This window comes from Cricetulus griseus, chromosome 2 (genome assembly GCF_003668045.3).
Source record: "Cricetulus griseus strain 17A/GY chromosome 2, alternate assembly CriGri-PICRH-1.0, whole genome shotgun sequence".
Classification (NCBI taxonomy): Eukaryota; Metazoa; Chordata; class Mammalia; order Rodentia; family Cricetidae; genus Cricetulus; species Cricetulus griseus.
In genome coordinates this window covers 323103484-323128336 of record NC_048595.1, presented here as the reverse complement: position 1 = coordinate 323128336, position 24853 = coordinate 323103484, and the positions used below count along the sequence as shown (strand labels likewise).

At 39.1% G+C, this 24853-nt stretch overlaps 1 protein-coding gene across 2 annotated transcripts; it reads right to left on the bottom strand.

The window, feature by feature from the left end:
- Positions 1 to 292: 292 nt before the first annotated feature.
- Srek1ip1 (SREK1 interacting protein 1) lies at positions 293 to 24805 on the bottom strand. Of its 2 annotated transcripts, XM_027401532.2 has the most exons (5): positions 24624 to 24803; positions 14471 to 14518; positions 5683 to 5826; positions 3633 to 3705; positions 293 to 1284 (listed from the first exon to the last, which is right to left on the bottom strand). In XM_027401532.2, the coding sequence occupies exons 1-5, from the start codon at positions 24634 to 24636 to the stop codon at positions 1101 to 1103; spliced, it is 462 nt and encodes a 153-aa protein (XP_027257333.1). In that variant the 5' UTR covers positions 24637 to 24803; the 3' UTR covers positions 293 to 1100. The 2 variants fall into 2 exon arrangements, with proteins under 2 accessions (XP_027257333.1, XP_027257334.1); XM_027401533.2 differs by lacking the exon at positions 14471 to 14518 and having other exon boundaries at positions 24624 to 24805.
- Positions 24806 to 24853: the final 48 nt, after the last annotated feature.

Below are 24853 nucleotides of genomic sequence, written 5' to 3'. Positions count from 1 at the left end.
TGTATCCACTAACATGTCACTGAAAATGCTTATGTATATACAAGTTTCATTATTATACAAAGGCTTTCATGATGCTACCCCCAAGGCTTCTGTTTTTAAAAGTAGAGAATGAAATTCTCGATTTTAAATTTTTTACAGTGCTACTAAAATTTGTGACTGAAGTGAAAGAGGAAATATCAACATTGGTTATCTGTGAAGTCATAAGCTCAGTGTGAAACTCACACCAAAGCCATTTCAGAAAAAAATAAATACATAGGCAAACATTCATAAAAACTGCCACAAAACTCATGTATGCAAGACTATATAATAAAAATCAGCTTTAATGAGGATTTTGCTGTTTCCACACAAAAGTTCTATGTTTGAGGTATCACTGTAAGACATGCCAATGTGGCACACGTGTTCATCAACCCAGGATGGACCCTGATAATCCTGACCAGCACAGAATCTCCCTGCCAGACTTTCTAGTAAGCTAAGTGAGTGTCTTTAAAAAGGGGATATTTTAATTTTCATTAAAAGGGGAGACACGTGTTAGAAACATGCATTTCATAAAATAATGACACTTGTTATAAATACTTCCTATAGATCCCATTCATTTAAAAACTTACGATCAGTAAAGCAGTTTTATCTTCAGTGATATTATTTAAAAAGCCAAGAGATTTAAAAACAACAGTGAAGAACTTCACTATCTTTATACATTACACAGTAGATAAAGCTATTAAACTCCTTAGTATCAAGAGCAAATCACTACCACCAGCCTAGCTACATCACTGGAAGGCGGACACCACTCAGTAGCTGCTATGTAGATTACTTGGAAATCTACAAGGCAGTAAAGCCATGTGATAATTAACTCCTGAAGTGACAATGCTAGCCTAACACACAGAAACACAAATACAAATATCTGTAGTTGAGGCATGGCTGTGGAGTAACAAGATGGATTTAATACAGATGAGCAGAGAGACAAGGGTCCCAACACATGAGAAATGTCTTTATAGACGAGGCTGGGATTTGCTGTGAAGCTTAATTATATAGCAATTCCAAGGAAGGTACAATAATTAAAAATACTGAATTCTTCAATTTCCTGAGTTAGGCCAAAGATTCAGTTACTTTTTGGTGACTTCAGAACGGTTAGGGGAAGAACGTTTTTCCTTTTTTCTCTTCTTTTTTTCCTTTTTGTGATGTTTTCCTTTTTTTGATTTGTTCTTCCTTTCTTTTTTCTTTTCTTTTTTCTGATACTTCTGTTTCTTTTGTTTTGAAGAGTCCTCTTCAGTGGAGCTGGAGTAAGACCTATGGGCAAGAACACATTATGGCTGACTCTGAAGCAGTTAGGACTGGAGACATGAATTAAGTAGGATCTGAATTGCCTTAATTCTTGGAAGAGGAAGTGCAAACATAGATACTAAAAATTTGCTTTCTATTCTCTTTAAATGCAAAATTTGAAATTTTTGCTGCTTGGTCAAAGAAGCTGATAACGCTACATCTGCATTCTGCTCAACTCTAGTAATTTAATGGGCTTTAGGCTGGGCGAGAATGACATCACCTTTCTGGGGCTGTGACAGGTATGCATGCTGCCTGCCCTTCAGAATGTTACTGGGAAAACCACAGCAGAGCTCACTGACCTCACGCATACAGCCCACTTGTGTATGTAATAACTTGTTAGCATATTCTCTCGAGTCACAAAGGGATGCAATTATGGCTAAATATAAAAAGGATCCTAATTGTTCCTCAATGTGAATGGATAAGAGCTGAAAATTAACAAAATAAAAGCATTTTTGTAACTCCTGTGATTTTTCATGATAATGAACTTGATCCTTCTGCTTGAAGTGCTAGAAATGAACACTTGTATTTCTAAGTAATTTTTTTTAGTTATAGAAAGGGTGCTTTTAAATGAATACTGCATGTAGATAAATGAGGATGATTTATCATTATACTTTATTAATATTTTAACACAAAATTGAGAGGGAACACCCTTCCCTGATATGGGCTGCAGCAGGGGGATGGGAGTGAGCTAAAGAAACAAACAAAAACTCCATCTTTTCAGATCTTAAAGTACAACATTTTACCTATGTCCAAACTAAAAATATATGTGACAACACAGAAATTGAGTTAATTTAAAATCAATAGGTTCCTTAAAAGTTAGTTCATACAAGTAACATTATATGAACTGAGTAGGGTCTATTTATATATTTAGGAGTCTATCTATCTAGTTATCTAGAAATATAAATAATATTTGAAAGCTTTTTTTTAAAGCCATGAATTTGAGACAGACTTGGGGGATGTGTATGGGAGGGTTTGAAGGGAGGAAAGTGAAGGGGGAAATTCTGTAATTAATTAAGTAAGAAATTTTTTAAGTTAGCTTACTAATTTAACAGCTAAAACCCAAACTAAGAAACTTCAGGGCAACACAGGGAGCAAAAGCAAATCCATAGCCTGTAAGGTTCAGGGATCCCCATCCCTAGGAGTGGCTTGAGAGAGGCCCTGACTCCACGCTTCCCCTCACTTCCCTCATGTTCTCTCACTGGCCTATTTATTTACACACACACACAGCTTCTTCCATGCCTGCACATTTTTCTCCATCTTTTCTGTCCCGAATTCTCATCTTTAAGGCAAAACTAGGTTTGGGCACAGCACACTATTAGGTGGCTATCTGTACGTGCATGAAGAAGTTTGGGTTTCAGGTCCTAAGGTTTGGAAGGATTGACACAGACAGGTGTGATTATAATCTCTAGCTACAAACCACATGTGTCAGAACATGGAAGACTACATAGCCTCATGTTTTCTGCATGCAATGCAGCCTGCTCCCTTAGCACAAATAACAACACACCAGTCAGAAATCTGAGCCTCTGCTTTAGCAGTTCTTAAAAGTGAGCTAACTTTGACAATTCACAGGTTTTCTGAAGTATTAAAATACAGTCAAGTGCATTATTGTTATAATTATTGTTATAACATTATAAAGTGGTAACACCTGATTTAAAAAAAAATCTGGGAGAATAAAGTCCAGACCTAACTATGAACAAATGCTCAAAACCATGTCTACTTATTTTAGTATGAATATGACTATACTTAATAACCAGGGGGAGGATTTGTCTCTTAACTGCATTTGATCAATTTCTTTAATTAATCATTAAAAATCTTACCAGTAAAAAAATTCACTAATGGCTAGTGAGGGTTGTGAAAGATCTGAGGGAAGTTTAGGCTTATGGGATTCTATTAAATTCCATTAATAAATTAATTTCTTAGTCATGGTAATGATAGAATACAGACATTTAGAATCCAATTTCAAAATAAGCATAAAATACACATGAAGAATTTAGACATGTATCCAATCAAAATTTCAGCTCTCGTTCTAAATGTGAAATCCAGAACACAGATGTATAAAGGAGGATGGTACTGCCTCTCATCAGGACCTTGATTTGTTCCAGTGAGAACATGTGAGGTGACTGCATGATGATATCATTTCTGATCTAAGGTCGAGGGCTTTGCCATTGCAACTAAAGTAGATATAAACATATGATTCTCATTAAGAAAACTCTTTAAATTAACTGGACTACATGAAAAAGACAATTTATAAACCTTCCTGGACTAACAGCTTATGGTTTTCCTTTTCAATACCTAAATAACCTGTTAGAAGGTACCTTTTCCTCTTTTTCTTCAATTTAAGTTTCTCCTTGCTTTTTTCCCTTTTCTTTTCCTCTTCTTCATTTATTCCTGAAAGGGAAAAGGTGGAGGAAGAAAATCAAGTTGCCACGAATCTAGGTACAAATATGCTATATGTGTCTGCCTGTGTGGTGTGTATGTGTGTGTGTGTGTGTGTGTGCCTGCATGTGTGGGCATGTGTATTTTAGTTTACAGTTAGAAAAGCTGAAGTCAATAAAAAACAGGAATAAAAAGTAAAAGCAAGCAAGGGCCTGCAAAATGGCTTTTCTTTCATTGGTGGTAATTACACTATTAATGGTGACATCTTCGACTATGAAACCCAGAAGATCACATTAGCTCATAAATTATGCCTCAACAAATTTTGCATCTTGCTGATCACAATGATATGAAATTAGAAATTAGTATCAAGAAGAAGACTGTTTAGAGGCAGATTACAAATATGTATGATCAAACAACACACCCTGACCCAACTTCTGTGTCAAATAAGAGGAGTCAAAGAAAAGTGAAAGTGAACACAACACCCAGTGGGCTTCAGCAGAGCAGATGGAGAAGAAAGCCGGCAACTGGGAGGAGAGCCCGTGATGGGGAGGCAAGCCCACAATGGAGAAGAAAGCCTGCCATAAGAAGCTGAGATGCTTTTCTTTTCTTTTTTTTTTTTTTATCTATTTTTTCATTTTATTTAAAATAGATTCTTTTCTTACATAACATATGCCGATTATGCATTCTGTATCATGAAGATGTTTTATTTACTTCTTGTTTTTCCTTTTTTTTAATTTAAATTAGAAACAAGATTGTTTTACATGTCAATCCCAGTTCCCTCTCCCTCCCCTCTTCCCCTGCCCCCCACTAACACCCTACCTATCCCATACCCTTTCTGCTCCCCAGGGAGGGTGAGGTCTTCAGAGTCTGTCATATCAATCATAATACTAGGCTATGTAATTGGATGTTGGAATACAAATATGTACATATGGACATAGATATGTAGGCTGTGATCATCAGTATTCTACAGTCATGATGAGATTCCGTATGTATAAATATAGAAAAAGGAATAATGTGATTGTGGCCATTAAAAATAAACACATAAAAAAAAAAAAAAAAAAAAAAAAAAAGAAGCTGAGATGCCCCGCTAGGCTCCTCATGTTTAACTGCATCTTTTACCTCAAGTGGGAACAATACAAAAATACTACTTTAAGCCCTCTGAAAATCTAGAACACAATGAGTTTTCCTCTGCATAATATCTACATAGAGGCTGTAAAGTTTCCAAACCTCCAGCGTCATGCTTATCCCATTACAATAACAAGGCTTTATACACAAAATGGAGCATAAGATTAGGGACATTTCTTTTACAACCAACCAACTGAATGAAGCTGGTTTTGTTGTTTTAAAAAAAAATAATATAAAACTTCATGTCAATCTTTCTATGATTTGAAAAATTATTTTTATTTTATGACTGTGTGACTATGCAAATGCTGTGGAAGCCAGAGGCTGGTGGAGGATTCCCTGGAGCTAGACTTACAGTAATTGTGAGCTTCCTGAGGCAGAAGCTGAACTCAGTCCCCTTGGAACCACAGCAAGCGCTTGTAACTGCTGAGCCATCTCTCCAACCCCTCGTAAGTAAATCATGGTGAGAGTATGTCCAAAAGCAGAAAGGAAATTCCTGGGTGTTACATATTGGCAATCTTGGCATTCTTGCTTGCCTATGCTTAGGATTCTTTGTGTACTTAAAATTGCTACTAAGCTTATGAGCATCTAAAACCTCTGGTATTTGTCAGTGGGACCTGAAAATCTGATGCCTGTCTTATGCCAGGTAACAAATGAGGGAAAAGCAAAACCACTGTGGAATCAGAAACTGACTTGTTCCTGGTCTCATAACTGATCACTAATCTCATGCCAATGACTTTCATCAAAGCCTATGTTCTCACCTATGCTGTAGCCCTTGCATGCAATAGGAAAGACAACTTTGTGATGAACACAATTGCATAAGCATGACATGACTCAGAAGAAGAAACGGGAAAAACCACTGCTTACTTTTCTCCTGCAGAGCCTGTAATTTGTTCAGTTCTTCATTTTCTTCATCGCTGTCCTCGCTACTTGTGCTGCTGACATCCAACACGATGTCCCTTTTGGGGTCTACCCGGAGAAAATTGCGGCACTCAAAAGTCAGATGGCCAGCTAAAAAAGAAAACAAAAACCAAGAAGGATAAAACTACATACATGTCTGTGCTCTTTGTTTGGGTGCTTCACAGGGTACAAGTTCAGCACAAAAACTGCAAGTTTATTAATTTCCCTATGTGGGTTTTTGCTTAAATACAGTATTCCAACAGAACTTTTCCTTGGAACTTCTAATTAAGAAACATTGTGGAGGCATTTGTCATACATTTCAGAATACTGAATCACTATTTTCCCTTTCTAAAAGTACAGGTTATCTTACATTATTTAGATTAGGGTAACTAAAAACATACTCTTATACATGAAACTTTATATTTTATTCCCTTCTTGTAGCCTTTCTTTGATTGACTACTAACTCATGCAGTCACATCTTGTATCTAATTAAAGTGCTCATAATGCATAAGCATCACACAAAACTAAAAGTACTTCTCTAAAGGATTAAAAAAACTAAATATTTAAACTGATTTCATTTTTCCTAAAAATTCTTCCAGAAAGGAGACTTCAGTAATTGTTCACTGTGATGGTTATCACTATCTTGATCCTGACAGGATCTAGGATCACCTGAAGACAAGCCTCTGGCTGTCTTTGAGGGTTTACATTATGTTAGTGGATGTGGGAAGATTCACCCTACCCATGGGCAGCAGCATGCCATGGGCTGGTTCTGGACTGAATAAAAAGGACAAAGTGGGGGAGTCAACAAGTTGGTTCAGTGGGTAAAACCACTTGCCACTGAGCCTAAGGACTTAAGTTCCATTCCTAGGCCCCACATGGTGGAAGGAGAGAACTCTACAAGTTTCTCTCTGATGTCCACATGGCCACGGCACACGAGTAACCACACACACACACACACACACACACACACACACACACACACACACGGGGGGGGGGGGGGGAAGGGAGAGAGAGAGAGAGGAGAGAGAGAGAGAGAGAGAGAGAGGGAGAAAGTGTTGAAGTTCTGCCTCAGTCCTATCCCATCCCATTCTGTCTTCTAATGTAATTACGGTGCTGGGATTGCAGGTGTGGGTCACTATGCTTATATGCTTATATGGTGCTAGGGATTAAACTCACAACTTAGCGAATGTTAGGCAAACACTCTACTGAGTATATCATCAGCCCCTATAACACCAATTTTTAACAATAATATCATAGCACTGGAAAAATACCTGACTCAATGCAAACTGTACAATTCAAGGTTTGATTGGCAAGTCCACATTGCTCTTTTCTTTGTAATTGCTCTTTTACAGGTGCTCAAACATGAGTATTCTTGCTAATATCCCTAGATGATTGAGATTTTCCTAATCCCTGCTTCACAGTTAGGGTAGGGATCCTGCACCATCAGGGCTCTAAGGCTTTACTGCACACAGTTCTGAAGGCCGATGGATCAGGGTGTGACTCACTGTGTGTTCAGCATGACTCCTGGTTTCACTTTAAGACCCTTTTCGTCACAGCACTGGGTAGGTTGCCTTTCCTTCTTGAGAGCTCAGGGTTTTTTTTTTGTTTGTTTTGTTTTGTTTTGTTTGTTTGTTTTTGCTCTACTATTATCTCATTATTTCCCTCCAGTGCTATGCACTTGGCCCAGCAAAGTGGGCTTTCCATTGTAGCCCAGCTTGCCATTGTGACCGGAATTCCTCATGATGCAATCTTACTTTACTCATGTTGGCTTTACAACGAAATACCTGGCACTGAAATGCACATATATGAACAATGCTTAAGAGTACTCGGCTATTTCAGCTTCACTTTAATAGAAGTGACATGACACATTACTTGTGAAACTCCAACTGAAGTGTGGTTTTTGTCTGTTACTGTTGTTTTTCTTCTTGGGTCTAAGTGAAAGAAGCTTAGGACATCATTGTCTTTCTAACCATTCATGTCCCTGTGGTTTCTCTTTAAATATACTTTAAGAAGATGAAGGGCAAAGAGTCACTATAATGTGATGGGTTGGGAAGTTGGCTCAGTGAACAAAGCACTTGCCATCCAAGTGTGAGGACTAGAGTTTGGGACCCTACTGACCCTATAAAAACATCAGGTGGGCATGGGGGATACCTGTAGCCCAGTACCTGAAAGGCAGAGACAGGGGATCTATGGGGCAAGCTGGCTAAGGAAAGTAGCCAAATCAACAAGCTCTTGGTTTACTGAGAGACCAGGGTTCACGATGACATACCCCAAATGTGGGTTGTACCTTCCCATGAGTTGGAGGCTCAGATGGAATGGGGGGGGCAGTGGGGAGGATACCAGCAGTGCAGGACTTCTCTCTCTGATTCCTGTCAGCAGTGAGGTGAATACACACTCCACCAGCCACCATGTTCTGCCTTATCTCAGGCTCAAGGATAACAGAGCAGACCAAGAAAGCTAGGAATCCAGGAAAGCTCAAGCTAAAGAGAAGTAGCCCCTCTGATGGGGAATGCCCCTCTGTATATATGTTTCTCTTAGCTGGTTGATGAATAAAAGTTCTCTTATTGGTTGACATTTGGCCGATAGAGGCAGGAAGATGGGCTAGAAGACTAGGGGAATTCTGGGAAAGGTAGGCAGAGAAGCTCAGAAAAGAGATGCCATGTAGCTGCCAAAAGGGGTCTGGGCATTCTCCAGTAAGCCAAGACCACATGGAAATACATAGATTTATACAAATGGGTTAATAATTAAGTCAGAGCTAGCCAATAAGAAGCCCTAGTCATTGGTCAACAGTTTAATAACTAATATGGCATCCGTGTGTTTATTTGGGACAGCGGCACCTGGTAGGACAAATAATCCTCAGTAACACCCCTCCCATTCTGTTGCCGTGTCAGGAATTCTGTCACAGTAACCAGAAAAGAAAAAATGCAATGACTAACTGAAATCTGTCAAGAGTACCCATCACTTGGGGAGAACAACAGTCAGCTGAGACAAGTGTCTTCCTATATGTTAAATAATAGCACAGACCTCCACCTCTCATCACATGCAAAACCACACTCAAAGAGGATCAACAGACACAAAATACAAGACCCCAAACCACCAAACCTTTAGAAGAAAGTGCAAGGGTAAATCTTGGCTGTTTTACATTTGCCAATAGACTGTTAGATGTTAGACCAAAAGCACAGAGCATAAAAAGAAAAAAATTGATAAAGTTTAATTTTATCAATCTAACATGATCAAATTATCCCTGACTTCAAGCTCTATTATAGAGCTATAGTTCTGAAAACAGCTTGGTATTGGCACAAAAATAGACAGACAAATGAATTCGAATTGAAAACCCTGACATTAACCCAAAACCTGATTTTTGACAAAGAAGCTAAAATTATACAATAGAAAAAAGAAAGCATCTTCAACAAATGGTGCTGGCATAAATGGATGCTGGTGTGTAGAAGATTGCAGATAGATTCATATCTATGGTCCAAATGGATCAAAGACCTCAACATAAATCCAGCCACACTGAACCTTTTAGAAGAGAAAGTGTGAGGTACCCTTGAATAAATTGCTACAGGAGACCACTTCCTGAACATTACACCAGTAGCACAGACACTGAGATTGACAACTAATAAATGGGACCTCCTGAAACTGAGAAGTTTCTGTAAGGCAAAGGACACAGTCAACAAGACAAAATGGCAGGCCACAGAATGGGAAAACATCTTCACCAACCCCACATCTGACAGAGGGCTGATCTCCAAAATATACAAAGAACTCAAGAAGGTAGTCACCAAAAAAAAAAAAAAAAAAAAAATCCAATTAAAAAGTGGGGAAAGAACTAAACAGAGAATTCTTAATAGAGGAATCTAAAATGGCTGAAAGACACATAAGAAAGTGCTCAATATCCTTAGCCATCTGGGAAATGCAAATCAAAACAAATCTGAGATACCATCTTACTCCCATCAGAATGGCTAAAATCAAAAACACCAATGACAGTTTATGCTGGAGAGGATGTGGAGAAAGGGGAACACTCCTCTACTGCTGGTGGGAGTGCCAACTTGTACAGCCACTTTGGAAATCAGTATGGTGGTTCCTCAGGAAAATGGGAATCAGTCAACCACAAGATCCAGAAATTCCACTCTTAGGCATATACTCAAAGGATGCACATTCATACAACAAGGATATCTGTTCAATTATGTTTATAGCAGCACTATTTGTAATAGCCAGAACCTGGAAGCAACCTAGGTGCCCCTTAACTGAAGAATGGATAAAGAAAATGTGGTACATTTACACAATGGAGTACTACTCATCGGAAAAAAAACAAAACAAAACAATGGAATCTTGAAATTCACATACAAGTGGATGAAACTAGAAGAAACCATCCTAAGTGAAGTAACCCAGTCACAAAAAGACAAACATGATATGTATTCACTCATATATGGATATCAGACATAGAGGAAAGGATTACCAGCCTACAATTCACACTGCCAGAGAAGCTAGTAAACAAGGAGGACCCTAAGAGAGACATACATGGTCCCCCTGAAGAAGGGGAAAGGGACAAGATCTCCTGAGTAAATTGGGAGCATGGGGTGGGGGGAGGGGAGAGGGAGTTAGGGGAAAGGGGAGAAGAAGAAATGAGGGAGCAGGAAGATTGTGTCTGGGGAAGAATAGAGGAGAGCAAGAAAAGAGGTACCTTAATAGAGGGAGCCACTATAGGTTTAAACAGAAATCTGGCACTAAGGAAAAGTCCAGAGATCTACAAAGATGACCCTAACTAAGAATCTAAGCAACACTGGAGAGGCTATCTTAAATGTCCTTCCCCTATAATGAGATTGAAGACTATCTTATATGCTATCCTAGAGCCATTATCCAGTAGCTGATGGAAGCAGAAGCAGAGACCCACAGATAAACACTAAGCCAAACTCCTGGAATCCTGCTGTAGAAAGGTAAGGGTAATGAGCAAAGGGGTCAAGACCAGGCTGAGGAAGCCCACAGAAACAGCTGACCTGAACAAGTGAAAGTTCATGGACCCCAGACTGACAGCTGGGGAGCCAGCATGGGACTGAATCAGGCCCCCTGAGTGTGGGTGTCAGTTAGAAGGCCTGGGCAGTCTATGGTGCCCCTGGTAATGGAACAGCATTTATACCTAGTGTATGAATGGACTTTGGTAGCACATCTCCCATAGAGGGATATTCTCTCAGCCTAGTCACAAGTGGGAGGGTCTAGGCCCTGCCCCAAATGATGTGGCATACTTTAAAGATCCCCCATGGAAGGCCTTACCTCCCTGGGGAGCAGAAGAGGGATGGGATGGGATGGGGGTAGGTGGGGAGCATGGGAGGATGGGAAATAGAGGGAACTGGGATTGATATGTAAAATATTATTGTTTCTAATTTAAATTTAAAAAAAGAACATGATCAAGAGAGGGAAAAACAACACAGAATTGGAAAAATACTTATGAATCATATATTTGATAGAGTTTGATAACTGCTCACTTCATGTAAGAAACAACTAAAACTCAATGAAAACATGACTAGTCTAAAAAAAAAAAAAAGAATGGCAAGGTAAACATCTTCAGAAAAGAAATAAAATGGCCAAAATGCATAAGAGCAGATGTTCCAAATTATTAGAGAAAAGCAAAACAAAATGATAATGAAATACAGCATCTATTGGGATGGTCTGGATTCTACTCACAACACTTCCCATAGCAATGTGTAACTTTCTTTCCATACCAACAACTAGTTCTTCACTCTCTGGGTACTAGCTGGGCATCATACAATTAAATCCATTCCTAAATTTATTCTTATAGAGGGGGGCATGTACATGGGCCAAGGTGTGCATACAGAGACAGAGGGTGACTCTGCAGAGCTGGTTCTTTCCTTCCACCTTTATATGCACTGCAGGGATGGGCAGACCATCAGGCTTGTGTGGCAAAAATGTTAACCACCAAGACATCTCGGTAGCCCCAGTTAAATTCATCCTGAACATTTTCCAGGCTTAGTGCCCCCCCCCACAGAATATGGGTTCAGTTTCTCAAGGTCCCCCAACTTCAGATGTCAATCACAAATCTAGACCACTCTCATGGACTAGCCAGCTATAAAGTTACAGAATTCCCAGAAGCTCCTCAAATCTGATGATTCTCTGTAACGGTTCACTGAATGAAGGTTAATAGATGACTTACCATTCACAGTTAATTAGGAAATACACAGCTTACAAGCAGCTGAATGGAAGAGATGTACAGGGAAATATCTGGGTGTGTCTGTGAGGGGCAGCCCTCTCAGGCTGTGCCATCCCCCAGCACTCCAGTATTTTTACTAACCCCAAAGTACTCAAAAATCTGTAGTGCAGAGTTTTCTATGGATTTCCATCAGACATAAATGGTTGGTTAAATCACTGGCCACCGGTGATTGTAGTCACCCTCTATGAATTCTCTCTCTTCCCTGGAGGGCTGGTTTCAACCTTCTCAACATCTGTGTGGTTCCTCTGGCAATCAGTGTCTATACTGAATGCACTAAAAGTCATAAGAAGAAACTTATGTTTGGCCAAAAAGTATTTGTTACAGATAACAAAAGACACCCCTATTAGCTTGGAAAATCCAAAGAAAATTTTTTTTAACCATATCTGTATCTGGAACTAGGGACAGTATCAAATATATACTTCTTACTATTACTCAAGTCTATACATTTCATCAAATTAGAAAATAATAAATGCTGGTGAGGATGTGGAAACATGGGAAGCTTTATTTATTCCTAATAGGAATATAAAGTATAGCAAGTGAGGAAAAGTTAGGTGGCTGCGCAAAAAGTTCAGACAACAATTCAGTAATTCCACTCCTAAGAATATTCCTATAGGAATGAAGATCAGGGACCCATCAATGATCACTGTAGCATTATTTGTAATGTTAAAAGGTAAAAACAACCAAGTGTCTACCCACAGGTGAATGGATAAACAAAGCAGTATATCCATGCAATGCAACACCATTGTACCAAAAGAAACAATGTCAACATGCCTGCATTGTACAACATGGGGTAACTCTGAAACATTATGCTAAATCAGACACAAAGGGCAAACAGTGTATAGTTCCTCCAATGAGAACTATGCAGATTAGCAGAAATTACCAAGAGCTAAGGAAAAGAGGGAACACATGCATTCTATTTTACAGCTACAGTTTCTTTTTGAGGTTACCAAAATGATTTGGAATAGAAAGAGGACATGGCTGTTCAGAACTCTGAAGGTAATTAATGCTCAGAATGATTTACTGAAAAAAGGTTAAAATGATACATTCTGCCACCATGGGAAGTAAGCAAAAAACAAAACAAAACAAAACAAAAAACAGCATGGCACAGCATGGAATCTGATAACCAGAGTTCAAAATTTCACTTTCCCATCTTATAATGGAAGAGCCTGGGTTTTCTGGTGTGCAACAATCACAGTCCACAAAAATTGAGGACCAGCTATGGCCAGCCAATGACCTAAAGTCATCACTTGCACAAGCTCATTTCATATTCACAACAACCTTTATGAGTTTAGTTATGAGAATTATCTCATTTTGCAGAGAGAAAACCAAAACACAGAATGGTTAAGTCACATGCCCACTAGTTGCACATCTAGTAAGTGCTAAGGTGTTTACCCCAATCATCTGTTGCCAGAGCCACCAGAAGCAAATGGCCATTAAAATGAAGACCAGAAAACCTTCTTCATAGAGTTATTTAATCGTGGTCTGTGATATTTATTTTATTTGTAAGTTTTTTTAAATAACAAAGTTTATAAATCAATTTCTTGGTCTCCATGGAAATCTTTGTCAAGTCACTTATAAATTTATTAGAAAATAACCCTTCAATGAAGTGGAATATCCTAACAATCCAGTTTAGTTAGCACAGATGTCAAACAACTTTAGAGACAGCAAGTGCTGCCAGAAATAACTATTGGTAAGGCCTTCAGAGCTGTTGAATTTACCTCCAGGAATGCTGTTTACAGAATAAAAACCACATGACAATGTATGTAATTACATAGGCTTGTGTGTACCTTCTAATTCTATTATATTAATCACATTGGAGACATTGTTGAAATCTAGGTTTTTTTTTTTGCACATGAGCAGAAATTCTGAACCAATCAAACCTTTATGCAAAGGGGATTCAGAAAACATTCAAAAGATTGTTTTTAATGCCTTTACTCTTCATCTGGTATCCAGAAACAAAGCAATACATAGGTGCAAACATAAATACACACATTTACATTTTTTAAAGATTTACTTATTTTAGATTTTTTTTTTTTTTTTTTTTTTTTTTTTTTTTTTTTTTTTTTTTTTTTTTAGATTTTTAGATTTTTTGGCCTGCACGTATGTATCTGTATCGTGTGCATATCTGGTGCCTGTGGAGGCCAGAAAAGGATGCTACATCCCTGGGACTGGAGTTTCACGAGTTATCACGTAGGGGGCATGAATGAAACCCAGGTCCTCTACAAGGGCAACAAATGCTCTAAAGTCCTAGCCATCTCTCCAGCACCACCTTATTTTCATATGCAGTCTTTTATTTTTATATTTTAAATTATCTTAGTTCTATTTTCTCTAAACTCCTAAACCTCGTGCCAACCCCTCATATTTCATGGCACCTTTGCTACTTTCTGAGTCAACTACAAACCCTGGGAGAGGCTCAGGAGCCACCCACTCAGTTGCTGAAGTCAGGATGCTAAGCTATCCTGCCCACCCTCTTCCCCCCACAATGGCCCCCGCAAACACAGTTAACAGTATGTTGCTTTTCAGCACACTTACGGTAGCCACATTTTTTGCAGCCTGCTCGGACATTGTCCTTGTTGCAACCTGAAATATAATTGGAGAACATTTGGGGAAATACATGTAAGTAAAAATAAAGACTTTATCATATGATAAAACCCTAAGAAAATCTTTTGTTCTAAAATTTCTTGAAACAAAAAACCCTCTAATCTTAATAATACTACTCAATTATTTTGAGTTAACTTACTGAAAGTGAATTTTCCCAAATCATTTGACCAATATTTCAAGAACATATATTTTTCTAATTTAATAGGAACACAGCATTATAGTTGAAAGTTTAACATTTTAGGAATCCCACAATATTGGGGAAGAAATTTTAGGATACTATGGTTTATTGTTGAAATATAACTAATTTGCCATCTATCTATCTACCTACCATATATATAGATACATATGATATATGTATATATAAACACTAAGGTGTAATAAACATTTTTGTCTTTCAGTAGAAAAATAACTCCTCCTCTTCTCAAGGAAATTGGTGAAATTCCAGAAAATTCACTATAATTGTTAGGTATCATAAAAAACAAATTCAGCACTTGAACTTTGAGAAGTGAAAACAATGTAGTCACATGTTCAATTGTGATACAAGTTTACAAATATTCAGAGTATTTCTGTGTAGTCAGAGCATTCAGATGGTGCTAAAGAAATAAAACTTATTTTTAAGATTATGATAAAATACACACCAAAGGGAGGATTTTAATCACTTTAAATGTATGTTTCAGCAGCATGGGCGATAGTCACAGTGATGTACAGCTTTCAACTACTGTCCTTCTGCAAATGATTTTTATCATCAAGAAGAGTAACTACACCCAGGAAACACCTTATGTCTCCCCAGTCTCAGCTACTCTAGTCTACTTTCTATTTGTCTCTCTGGAGAAACTGAACAATATTTGTCCTTTTAAAAGTCAGACACAGTGTTTTCAAGAATCATCCATATTATAGCATGCACCAGAACTGAGTTATTTTTTTGTGGTTGAATATTCCACTGAATATCAAAATAAAAACTTTAACCTTTCAGTGGCTTCTGTGAAGCAATAAGAGGCCTGGTGTAACATTATTCCATTTCTCTGGGGAAGGGTGTTTACTTTCTAAATCCTTCAAATGGAGTTATCCTAACAGGAGATTATTGTAAAATGTAGAGAGCTGATAGAAAACATTAGAAATTGTAAATAAATGTAATTCTTAAGCCATTTCTTTAACATGATAAAGTTGAAACACTAGATATTTCCCCTTACTCCTAATTTGGAGAAAAATATACTAAATGAGCTGCTTTTGTAAACACGGTCCTACAATGCCTGTTTAAATAACAAGCATTGCTCTACTGTCGACGGACATCCTTAGAGAACATCCCAGGGGATGCACCTTACATCCATGTGATAGATCAGGTAAATGCTGCATCCTGCTGACATCTGAGCCTCCTGTGAACACACAGTACAGATGTTAACATCTTCCTGCTAGCCTCTGAGTGACATGTCCATCAGGTCTGGAGCTAGAAACTTTCTGCCATTATCCACTACACCCTCTCCCTTCACCTTCATAAGAACTCATTAGGTGCAGTTCTTCTGAAGCCTACTTTCACCCCAAGCTCTAGAGAGCATCACTATTTGTTTTAAACAGTATTTACATGTTTAAATCTAAAAAGGTGTCACAGCTGAAGTTTCTGAGCACTCTGTACTCCTTTAGACTCTGTATCTCTACTCAGTCCTATAAGACCCCACATGCCAGAGTTAGCAAGATCCACTGTGGAATAAGACTGGATTCATATAATCTAAGGCTTCTCCATTATGAAAATAATTGCATATTGACAATAAAGCTCAGAGAATATGGGTCAGTGTTAAGTTTGTTTCCATAGAAACCACAGATGTTGAATAATACTGAACAAACTGCTTCATGCACCATTATTACTACTGCCACAGACTAACAGTAACAGGCAGATGTGAAACTATCTCACTTCTTTCTATGCTAGACCTGAACTCATTTATATCAAGAGACACTGGTGAGAAATTATTCTGCAATGCGTCATATTTTTAGAATGAACAGAACATGAAACTTTTGTCAGACCATCTTCTTTAATCAAATGAAACCTTTTATGGCAAAGAAATAAGCAGATCTCCCTATAAATTGTTGAAATATAACTAATTTGCCATCTATCTATCTACCTACCATATATATAGATACATAGATAAAGTTGAAACACTAGATATTTCCCAGTACTTGCTCACTAGCTTTTGGCTAAGATAAGATCCCAGCTTCATTTGTGATCATTTGCAAGCCTGCCTGGCCAATGAAAATCTTCTACATGGACCTTTGAGACCAAGGCAAACAATACTGGGAGAAGTGATGTAATCATAGTTCACCTTGTTGTTAAGATCTAGCTTTTAGCTAAGTATCTGTAATCTCGACACCTGGAGGCTGAGGCAGGAGGATGCTGAGTTCAAGCTTAGTTGGGCTACATAATGAGTTTGAGGCCAGTTTGGCTTATTTTGGGTAAAAAAAAAAAAAAAAAAAGTCAATTTTCCAAAGCACCAACAGCAGTAGCATAGTGTTCCGGTTTGGTGTGCTTCACCTTTTCTGATTTCTGAGCATTGCTAGGAAGGATTTTCTTAGATTCAATAAGTTCCTTGGCACCTTTACTTTTCAACTTAGTCTTTAGTTTTCTGTTGTTCGGACAAGAACTCTGGCTGGTGTGTGGTGAGGCCCCTCCCCAGCACAGAGATCCACTCTCCCATTTATTTGCAGCTCCTTCATGTTTTTGGTTTCCTCACCACTAAATTGGCTTTGGCAGTGATACGTATTTCCCCTTCGAGTTCTCTTTGGTAATCAGGACCTACAATCTAAAGATCACAATAGAAGTACATGATAGGGCCAGGTTGTGTGTTGCCACGTGGGGCATTGAGGGCTGTATTCCAGTGGTGAAAACCTCCAGAAGCAAACTCAGAACACACTTCAAAGATTGTGGAACTCTTTCAATTTATGGAATTCACAGGAGGGACAAATTCCCCACTGTGGAAAATCAACACATCGTGAGTAAAAGACTAACAGCAACTGGGAAAAAAATGGGGAAGAGGTCAAACAGTGGACCAGAAAGTATATGGAAAAGGAATAGGAATGATTCTAAAACATGTAGAAGATGCTCACTTTTCTTTATATGTGAAATGCCCATTGAAAATGGTACCAGGATTCCATTTTCACTTATGAAAGGAGCTCAGGAAGAAAAACTTGAAATGCTTTGAGTGGGGGATACTCTAGAAGGGTCAGTGGGGGAGTATACTTTGGAAGGGTCAGTGGGGGAGTATACTTTGGAAGGGTCAGTGGGGTGTACATTAACATTGCACAGTATCTACCACAAGGCTTTAACCCAACAATCTCATACCTGGGAACTCATACAGTTCACTTGCACAAATGCAAACCCACTATATATAAAGTTAATCACAGCAACACTGTAACTCTAAAAATGAGTTTAAATATAAGCAGGAGACTACTACATGAGTTATGGTATGAAGAAATGAGGCCAATGTTTAACAAAACATAACAATTCTAACACATATAGGAAGAGGAAATAAAGCTATAGCAGAATGGTTTGTGATGTTGCACACACACACACACACACACACACACACACACACACACACACACACACACACACACACACATATCAAGGATTGAACTTTACTTCAGTTATTGATTGCTTTTCTTCTATAGCAGTGGCTCGCTTGGTGGAGAACCCTTTGGAGGTAGAACAACCCTTTCACAGGGGTTGCCTAAGACTACTAGAAAACATTTATATCACAGTTTATAACAGTAGGAAAATTATAGTTACGAAGTAGCAACGAAGATAATTTTGTGATTGTGGTCAGTACAACACGAGGAACTGCATTAAGGGCCTAACACTGTGTTAGGAAAGTTGAGAAGCACTCTCTATTATACATACATAAATTTTGGGGGCTGCACATTTTTTTAGCTGCAGGCCTTTTAATATATGTAAATTATATTTCAGTAAAGCTGTTGGTACAGAAGGAAAACTTACAAAAAGCAACAGTAGGAAGCAAAAGCAAGAAAAGAGAAGGGTGAGCGAACGAAGCGAGACAGGAAGAGCAGAAGCACTGATGTTACAGGGTGGAGACAATGTTTCAAAAACTGAAACAGAATAGCTAAAGAAAGGAAAGGAAAACAAGTGAATAGGGTCTCTTGACAGCTCTAGCAAAATAAGGTGAACACATCAGATTTGACAAAAGGTAGTTACTTGGAAGTTATACTGCCTATGATTCCCAAGCCAAAAATTAATTTTGAGCGAGGCTCTATAGACCCAGCTGGCCTGTGATTTACTATGTAGGCCCATCTGACTCCAAATTTATAACACCGTTCCTGCCTCCAGCTCCCCAGTGCTGAGATTCTAGGCAGGTACACCACACTAGGCTCAAAGGCAACATTCAGCCATTGAAAAATGGAACCGTCAGGTCCCAACCACACAACATGGTAGTCTGGGTTCAGTACAGACTGGACATTCAGCATTCCTCAGAAACTTTGTTTCTGCTTGCCAGGAAAAGCCAAAAGCAGTTACAGTCTTATCCGCTCCTACACCCACCCCCCTCCCCCAATCTCCAGAAAAGGATACCTAGTTCTCTATTAACTCTTAACAAGCCTCCAACAGATCAGGGCCCCACACTAGTTCCCAGGCTGTTCCAGCTCCCCTCCCCCTGCAACATAATCCCTTAACAGGCAAGACTCTCCAACTATTTTTGCTATCTTCTTTGTTCTAATATATCTGGCAACTGCCAATTTGTTTCTCTTCCCATCTTTTCTCTCTGCTCCTGTATCTGTCCCTGAGAGGTAGCCATGGCAGTCCCCCAGAGGTCCCTGGCTATTCTCCCTTTCTTATACACAATAATAACCTTCCCCCTTATTCATGGAACAGACATTTAGGCAGTTTCTTTTCTTTTTTCTTTTTCTTTCTTTCTTTCTTTTTTTTTTTGTTTTTTTGTTTTTTTGTTTTTTTGAGACAGGGTTTCTCTGTAGCTTTGGAGGCTGTCCTGGAACTAGCTCTTGTAGACCAGGCTGGTCTCAAACTCACAGAGATCCGCCTGCCTCTGCCTCCTGAGTGCTGTGATTAAAGGCGTGCGACACCACCGCCCGGCTGGGCAGTTTCTTTACTGAGCTCCTCATATACTGTAACAGTACTGAGTAGAATTTAGTTTCCTATGTTTATTATCTGCCTTGTACTTTGAATACATAATCATTTAATGTCAAAAGCAAGCAGTTAATGAGACTAAGCTTTCTCTGAAATCATTTAGCAACTGTATCACCTCTATCCCAGGACACAATTTGTTGTTGTTGTTTTTTTTTTTTTTTTAATTTGATTAGATTCAGTAGCAGTGGGTTAGATTTCTTTTGTAACAACTTTTCCATTTGGTCATTTTATTATTTAATTTAACAATACTGTGGGGCTCCTTCAGTAGAATATCAATTTATTGTGTGGGTGTGTTTTATTAACCCCAAATAGGAGGGATATTTAATATAGAAGTGCTAATGTCTGTATAAAATATAATTCTGTCCTGTGAAAGTTGAATGCAAAAAATAAAACAAGCTTTTAAACTTCCCTCTAGTTTATATTATCAGTTGTAGACATACTCTCCTTTGGGATCTCACATGAACTAATGAGACTAAAGTATAAAAAAATAACAGAAATCAGAAATTTTCATGAATGGAAACAGTAGGCTAACTGAAATTCTTAACGGAAATTCTTTGAAAGAACGGCTGTCCTATAGTTTACATCTCTTTAATTATCTGATCCCTAAGATAAGGATGAAGGTAATCCAGTTATAGTTCCTGAAACTACAGATATGAAAGTTAACTTAAGTAAATGCATAAAACTCTTCCTTCTACTTGCTTTACAAAATAATCTATGCAAGAAAAGCTAAGCTGGGTATGGTGACACTTGCATCTAACTACAGAGAACACAGCAGAAGGGTTGCCTTTAGCTTGAGGGTAGCCTGTTTTGAGTTTCAGGTAGATCTGAGCTACACTTGCAAAAAGTTACAGGACAGATTAGAGAAATTACCAAAGTCTCCTTCAAAAATATGTTCCAACTGTCTCTAACTAAGTGAGAACAAGAAGCCTGCAGTCTTTCCCAACCCTAAGGTCCCTAACTTCCCTCTTCACTCTGCCCAAATCAGTGAGCTCTTAACCCAGGAGCTCAGGTACCCATAAGTCCTGGGTATATAACCAAAAGCTATTGTCATGGGACAATAAGTGTAATCTGTTGTTTAATGAAACAATCAAGGCTGCTAACACTGGATTGTGCTTGTCATAAATGAGATATAAAGCCTTCAAATGGGTGTATAATTCTGAACTGGTATTAGAAAAATCATCCAAAGGAAGAAAGTCCCTCACTACAAGAAGCTAGATCATACTAGGTTACCTAGGGCAGTGTACCCATAGCTGTAATGCATGACAGCCTGTGCTGGGCAACATGAAAAACAACATATAATTTTGCTAATAAGCATAGAAAGAGGCAGACAAGATTGCCAGATGGAAACCTGAGGCAGGTATAAATATATAATGAAGTGATAACAGTAACAAAGGCACATAGCACAAAGAGGAAAAACATGTGAGAGGGCAGAAAAGAGCCAAGTCAGGTTTTTTACACCATTGAAGAATACATACATAAGAAGGGCAGATAAGGGTAGAAAACAATTGGTCATGCTCAGAGCTATATACTTCATTCTTATAGAGAAGGGAGCTTTAATATTTTAGAAGCTGAAGAAGTCCAAGACACTGTCCCCTTAGTTATAGACAATGAAACAGCCTATGAAAGGCTAAGTGGCTTAAAGAGAATTACAAGATCCACAGGTAATTGTCTGCCTCCCAGGAATGATAGAATCAGACATGATTTTTATGGACATTATTTCAGCAGCCAAGAAGTTACCTATAGCATGGCAGAGGAATGAAGGAAATAGTATGTAGTATGATTTCACATTTCTATTATTACATAGATACTTCAGCAATATGCTGAAGGGATGTGGTACTGAAATGTTAACATAGCATTGTCATCCTCTACCCTGGGGACATAAAAAGGTCAGTTTTTGTGCCATCCATACCAGTAACACACATTGCCACTTGTGATTGGTATACTCTTGATGGAGAAAAGTGACTTACCGACACAACTTCCAACAACTGAACTAAATCTGAACATCTGTGAATGAGCCAAGAAATATTCCAAAGAATGTAAACTTCACTGAATCCTATGTTCAATGCTATTTGTCAAACAACTAAGTGTCTGAGATTTTTTCGAAGGTCTTTAATATCTCATTGTTACCTACATAATGGTTGAAGCTAGCATACAATACTGAGGAATAGCGGTGGAAGCACGTGACCACTGAAACAGACAAGGCTGGTGGTTTGTGAAAAGCAGCCTCATTACTCTATAGTTATATCTTATAATAACCAGGAGCAGAATCACCCCAAGCTGAATCCATCACACCTAAAATAAAGGAGCATGACACAATACTTGTCCTCCTTGATGATCACCTCAATGGAGCTCTATTTTCCTTCCATGCAGCGTCTGGATCGATCATCCAGGAAATTATCTTAACACCTTCTGTGTCTGTATTTTCTAAAGCAGTCGCATTGTGCGTTGGTGCCATCTGTCATGCCTATTATCTTGATTTTTGGTAGGTTTAAGCAGTTTATGTAAGTCGTTCCATCTAGCTTAATGACACAATTTATTATTATGTGTTGAAGTATTTTTTGAACTGAAAGGTTAACATATTTTTAACACTGGTCTCAAGTTTCAGAGCATCTCAAACAAAGCTAGAAGAAAAGTTGCTTTTGTCCCTTTTCTTTAGTAGCACATTTTCATTCCTAAAGTTTTACAGTGTGTCTCTGGGTGTGCTCATACCACATGGGTGCTCAGAAAGCCTCCTCAAGTAATAAACAGTGACAGCAGACCAACTCTGGGTGCAGATGTGTGATGCAGAGGCCACCGAGCGTCTCAAAATGCCTAGGCAAGCTACTGTTCAGACTCGTCTCTCTCTGAGAGCCCCTTATATGCTAATACTTCTTAGACTCTAGTCAGAACTTCCCTTCACATATTACACACTGTATCCATACAGTCTCATGCTTTATCCCTTAATTCCTATGACATGTGCTGTTTTTGACTCTAACTTCTGGACTAAGATCTATTTATTCCTATGCTGTCTATTAACTATTTCCACTTTGTGTCTGATTAACCTTAACACAAGCTCCAAATAACTCATTGCCACCCCCTAAACTCTGCTCTTTCCAGTTATAAGGCATCTCCAGTCATCTAACGTCAAGAACCAAGTGAATCTGTTTCCACCTGCATCAAAGCAATCATCAATTCCCAGTGATTCTACCACCAAAACATAACTCAAACTTAGCTGCTTCTCATTAGACCGCAGTCTCAACAGGTGTCATGATAATTCATTTGAATCACCTCTAGTCACTAACTGTGCCTCTAAATTAACTCTCCTTAAGGTTACTGCATCCTAAAATGTAACTTTTCTTAAAACCTTTAAGCAGTTTCCTACTGTCTATCAACATCCAAACACTCTGTTCTTGCTTAATGTCCTTCAATGACAGGTCATCTCTTTATTGTGCCATGGATAGGTTAGGATATGCATTCCCACACAGTGGGGAAGAGTTAAGATAACCCGCCATTAGCTCTTTTAATAGGTGGGTTACTTGATTTCTACATGGCTCAGTCTGTGAAGTGGGAATATTGACAGCTATCTCTCAGCAGAGGTTATTAAAGGAAGAAAAAATTTACAATGTTTGACATAGTATCAGACGCATGGGTTACAAAGTAAATGTTTAATACTGTTAGTATCTCTTTAGTTAATTTCTCTTTTCTCTGACACAGCATACTGAAGATTAGCCATGGCAGGCATCTTTCATTTCCTCTTCTTACTTTCCCTCCTTTCCATATTCAACCTCTCTCCCTGCAGGCTTCCCTCCCTCTCACATTTCCTTAAGTCTCATCTGGAACATCCTTTGTACTCTCTATACCCTGCTAGGTGTCCTTACTATTTTGCTTGCCATGGCATGAGTTCCACTTTCTGTAAATTCCTCCCTTTTCCCTGCTGAGTTCTAAGTGATCAAAAGTGTCTGTCATGCTCACTACAACACAATAAAGAGTGTACAGCCACCTCTCTTCCCCCGGCTCCAAATGTGCTCCTTTGTAAACTGCCCAAGTTAGGAAAGCAGCTACCGCCTCCCTCCCTTCTCACCCTCCCCTGCAGCTATCTCTAGAAAAAAAGGTTCAGAAAAGGCTGCCACAGAACAAAGGAAAAGATCAAACAGTAGCAGGAAGGGCAGTTTCAAGCAAAATCGGGGCTTTAGAAACATCTCAGGGTCTTTCCTACAGTACTGTGCATTGTGAATCTCTAAGAGTCGAGGCAGGGCATATCTTTTAATATCACCGTGCTAATAGGGCTCTGTAGAGAAACATCTTGACAAAGACAACTTGGGGAAGTTTTTGCCAGGAAACTGGAGTAGCAGACATAAACATTCCCAGAGCACAGTTTGCCGTTTCTAGGATAGAAACCTCTGAAGACAAAATTGAAACCTAGTAAGAATCTTATATATAATTCACCAAAGCTCCCTCTTTTACACATAGGGAAACCGAGGCCCAGGAGGGCACAGCAACCGGCCTACAGCTAGCTACACTGTAACTACAGACAGGAAGAGCTAAACAAACCCCAGGTGTGCTTCTGGACTTAAGTGTCTTTCAGTACAATGTGTATGGCTACCTGGGCTCGTCAGATATTCATATTTCGAATTTTATTTTGAAGCCTGGTGAAAGTTTCTGTCAGTGTTCTGGGTAACTTGTCCTCTTAGGCCTACAGTTCATTGCTCCCAAGTCGTCTCTCCCTCCTTCAATACACTTTCCATGTAATCCTATGCAGTTCGGGCTTGCCTAGGAGGAACAACGATGATCTCTCACTCTTTCCCCCCTCCCTTTGGACTTGTAGTGTAAACTTTTTCATGTAAACCAACTGCACATTTTCAGGCCTTCGCCTGAATGCCGGAGGACTCCCCGCCGCCCCGCTCCCTGGACTCCACTGCTCGCCCCATTCCTCTGTAAAGGGACCCTGTGGTTGATCTTCACCTGGGACTGCCATGATGCAGGTGAGCGGAGTCCTGGGCTTTCGAGATCGCGTTAGGTTCAGGTCCGCTGAGAGGACAACGCACTATCAGAGAGATATCTCCCACCCCGGTCCCCGCAACTATAGCACACGGTAGGGGAAGGCCGGATGCGCTTCCAGAGTTCGCGGAACTCAGGCGCTGCGGATGCAGTTTCCAGGGGAGTCCTATCGCGGAGCACACATGGTCGGAACC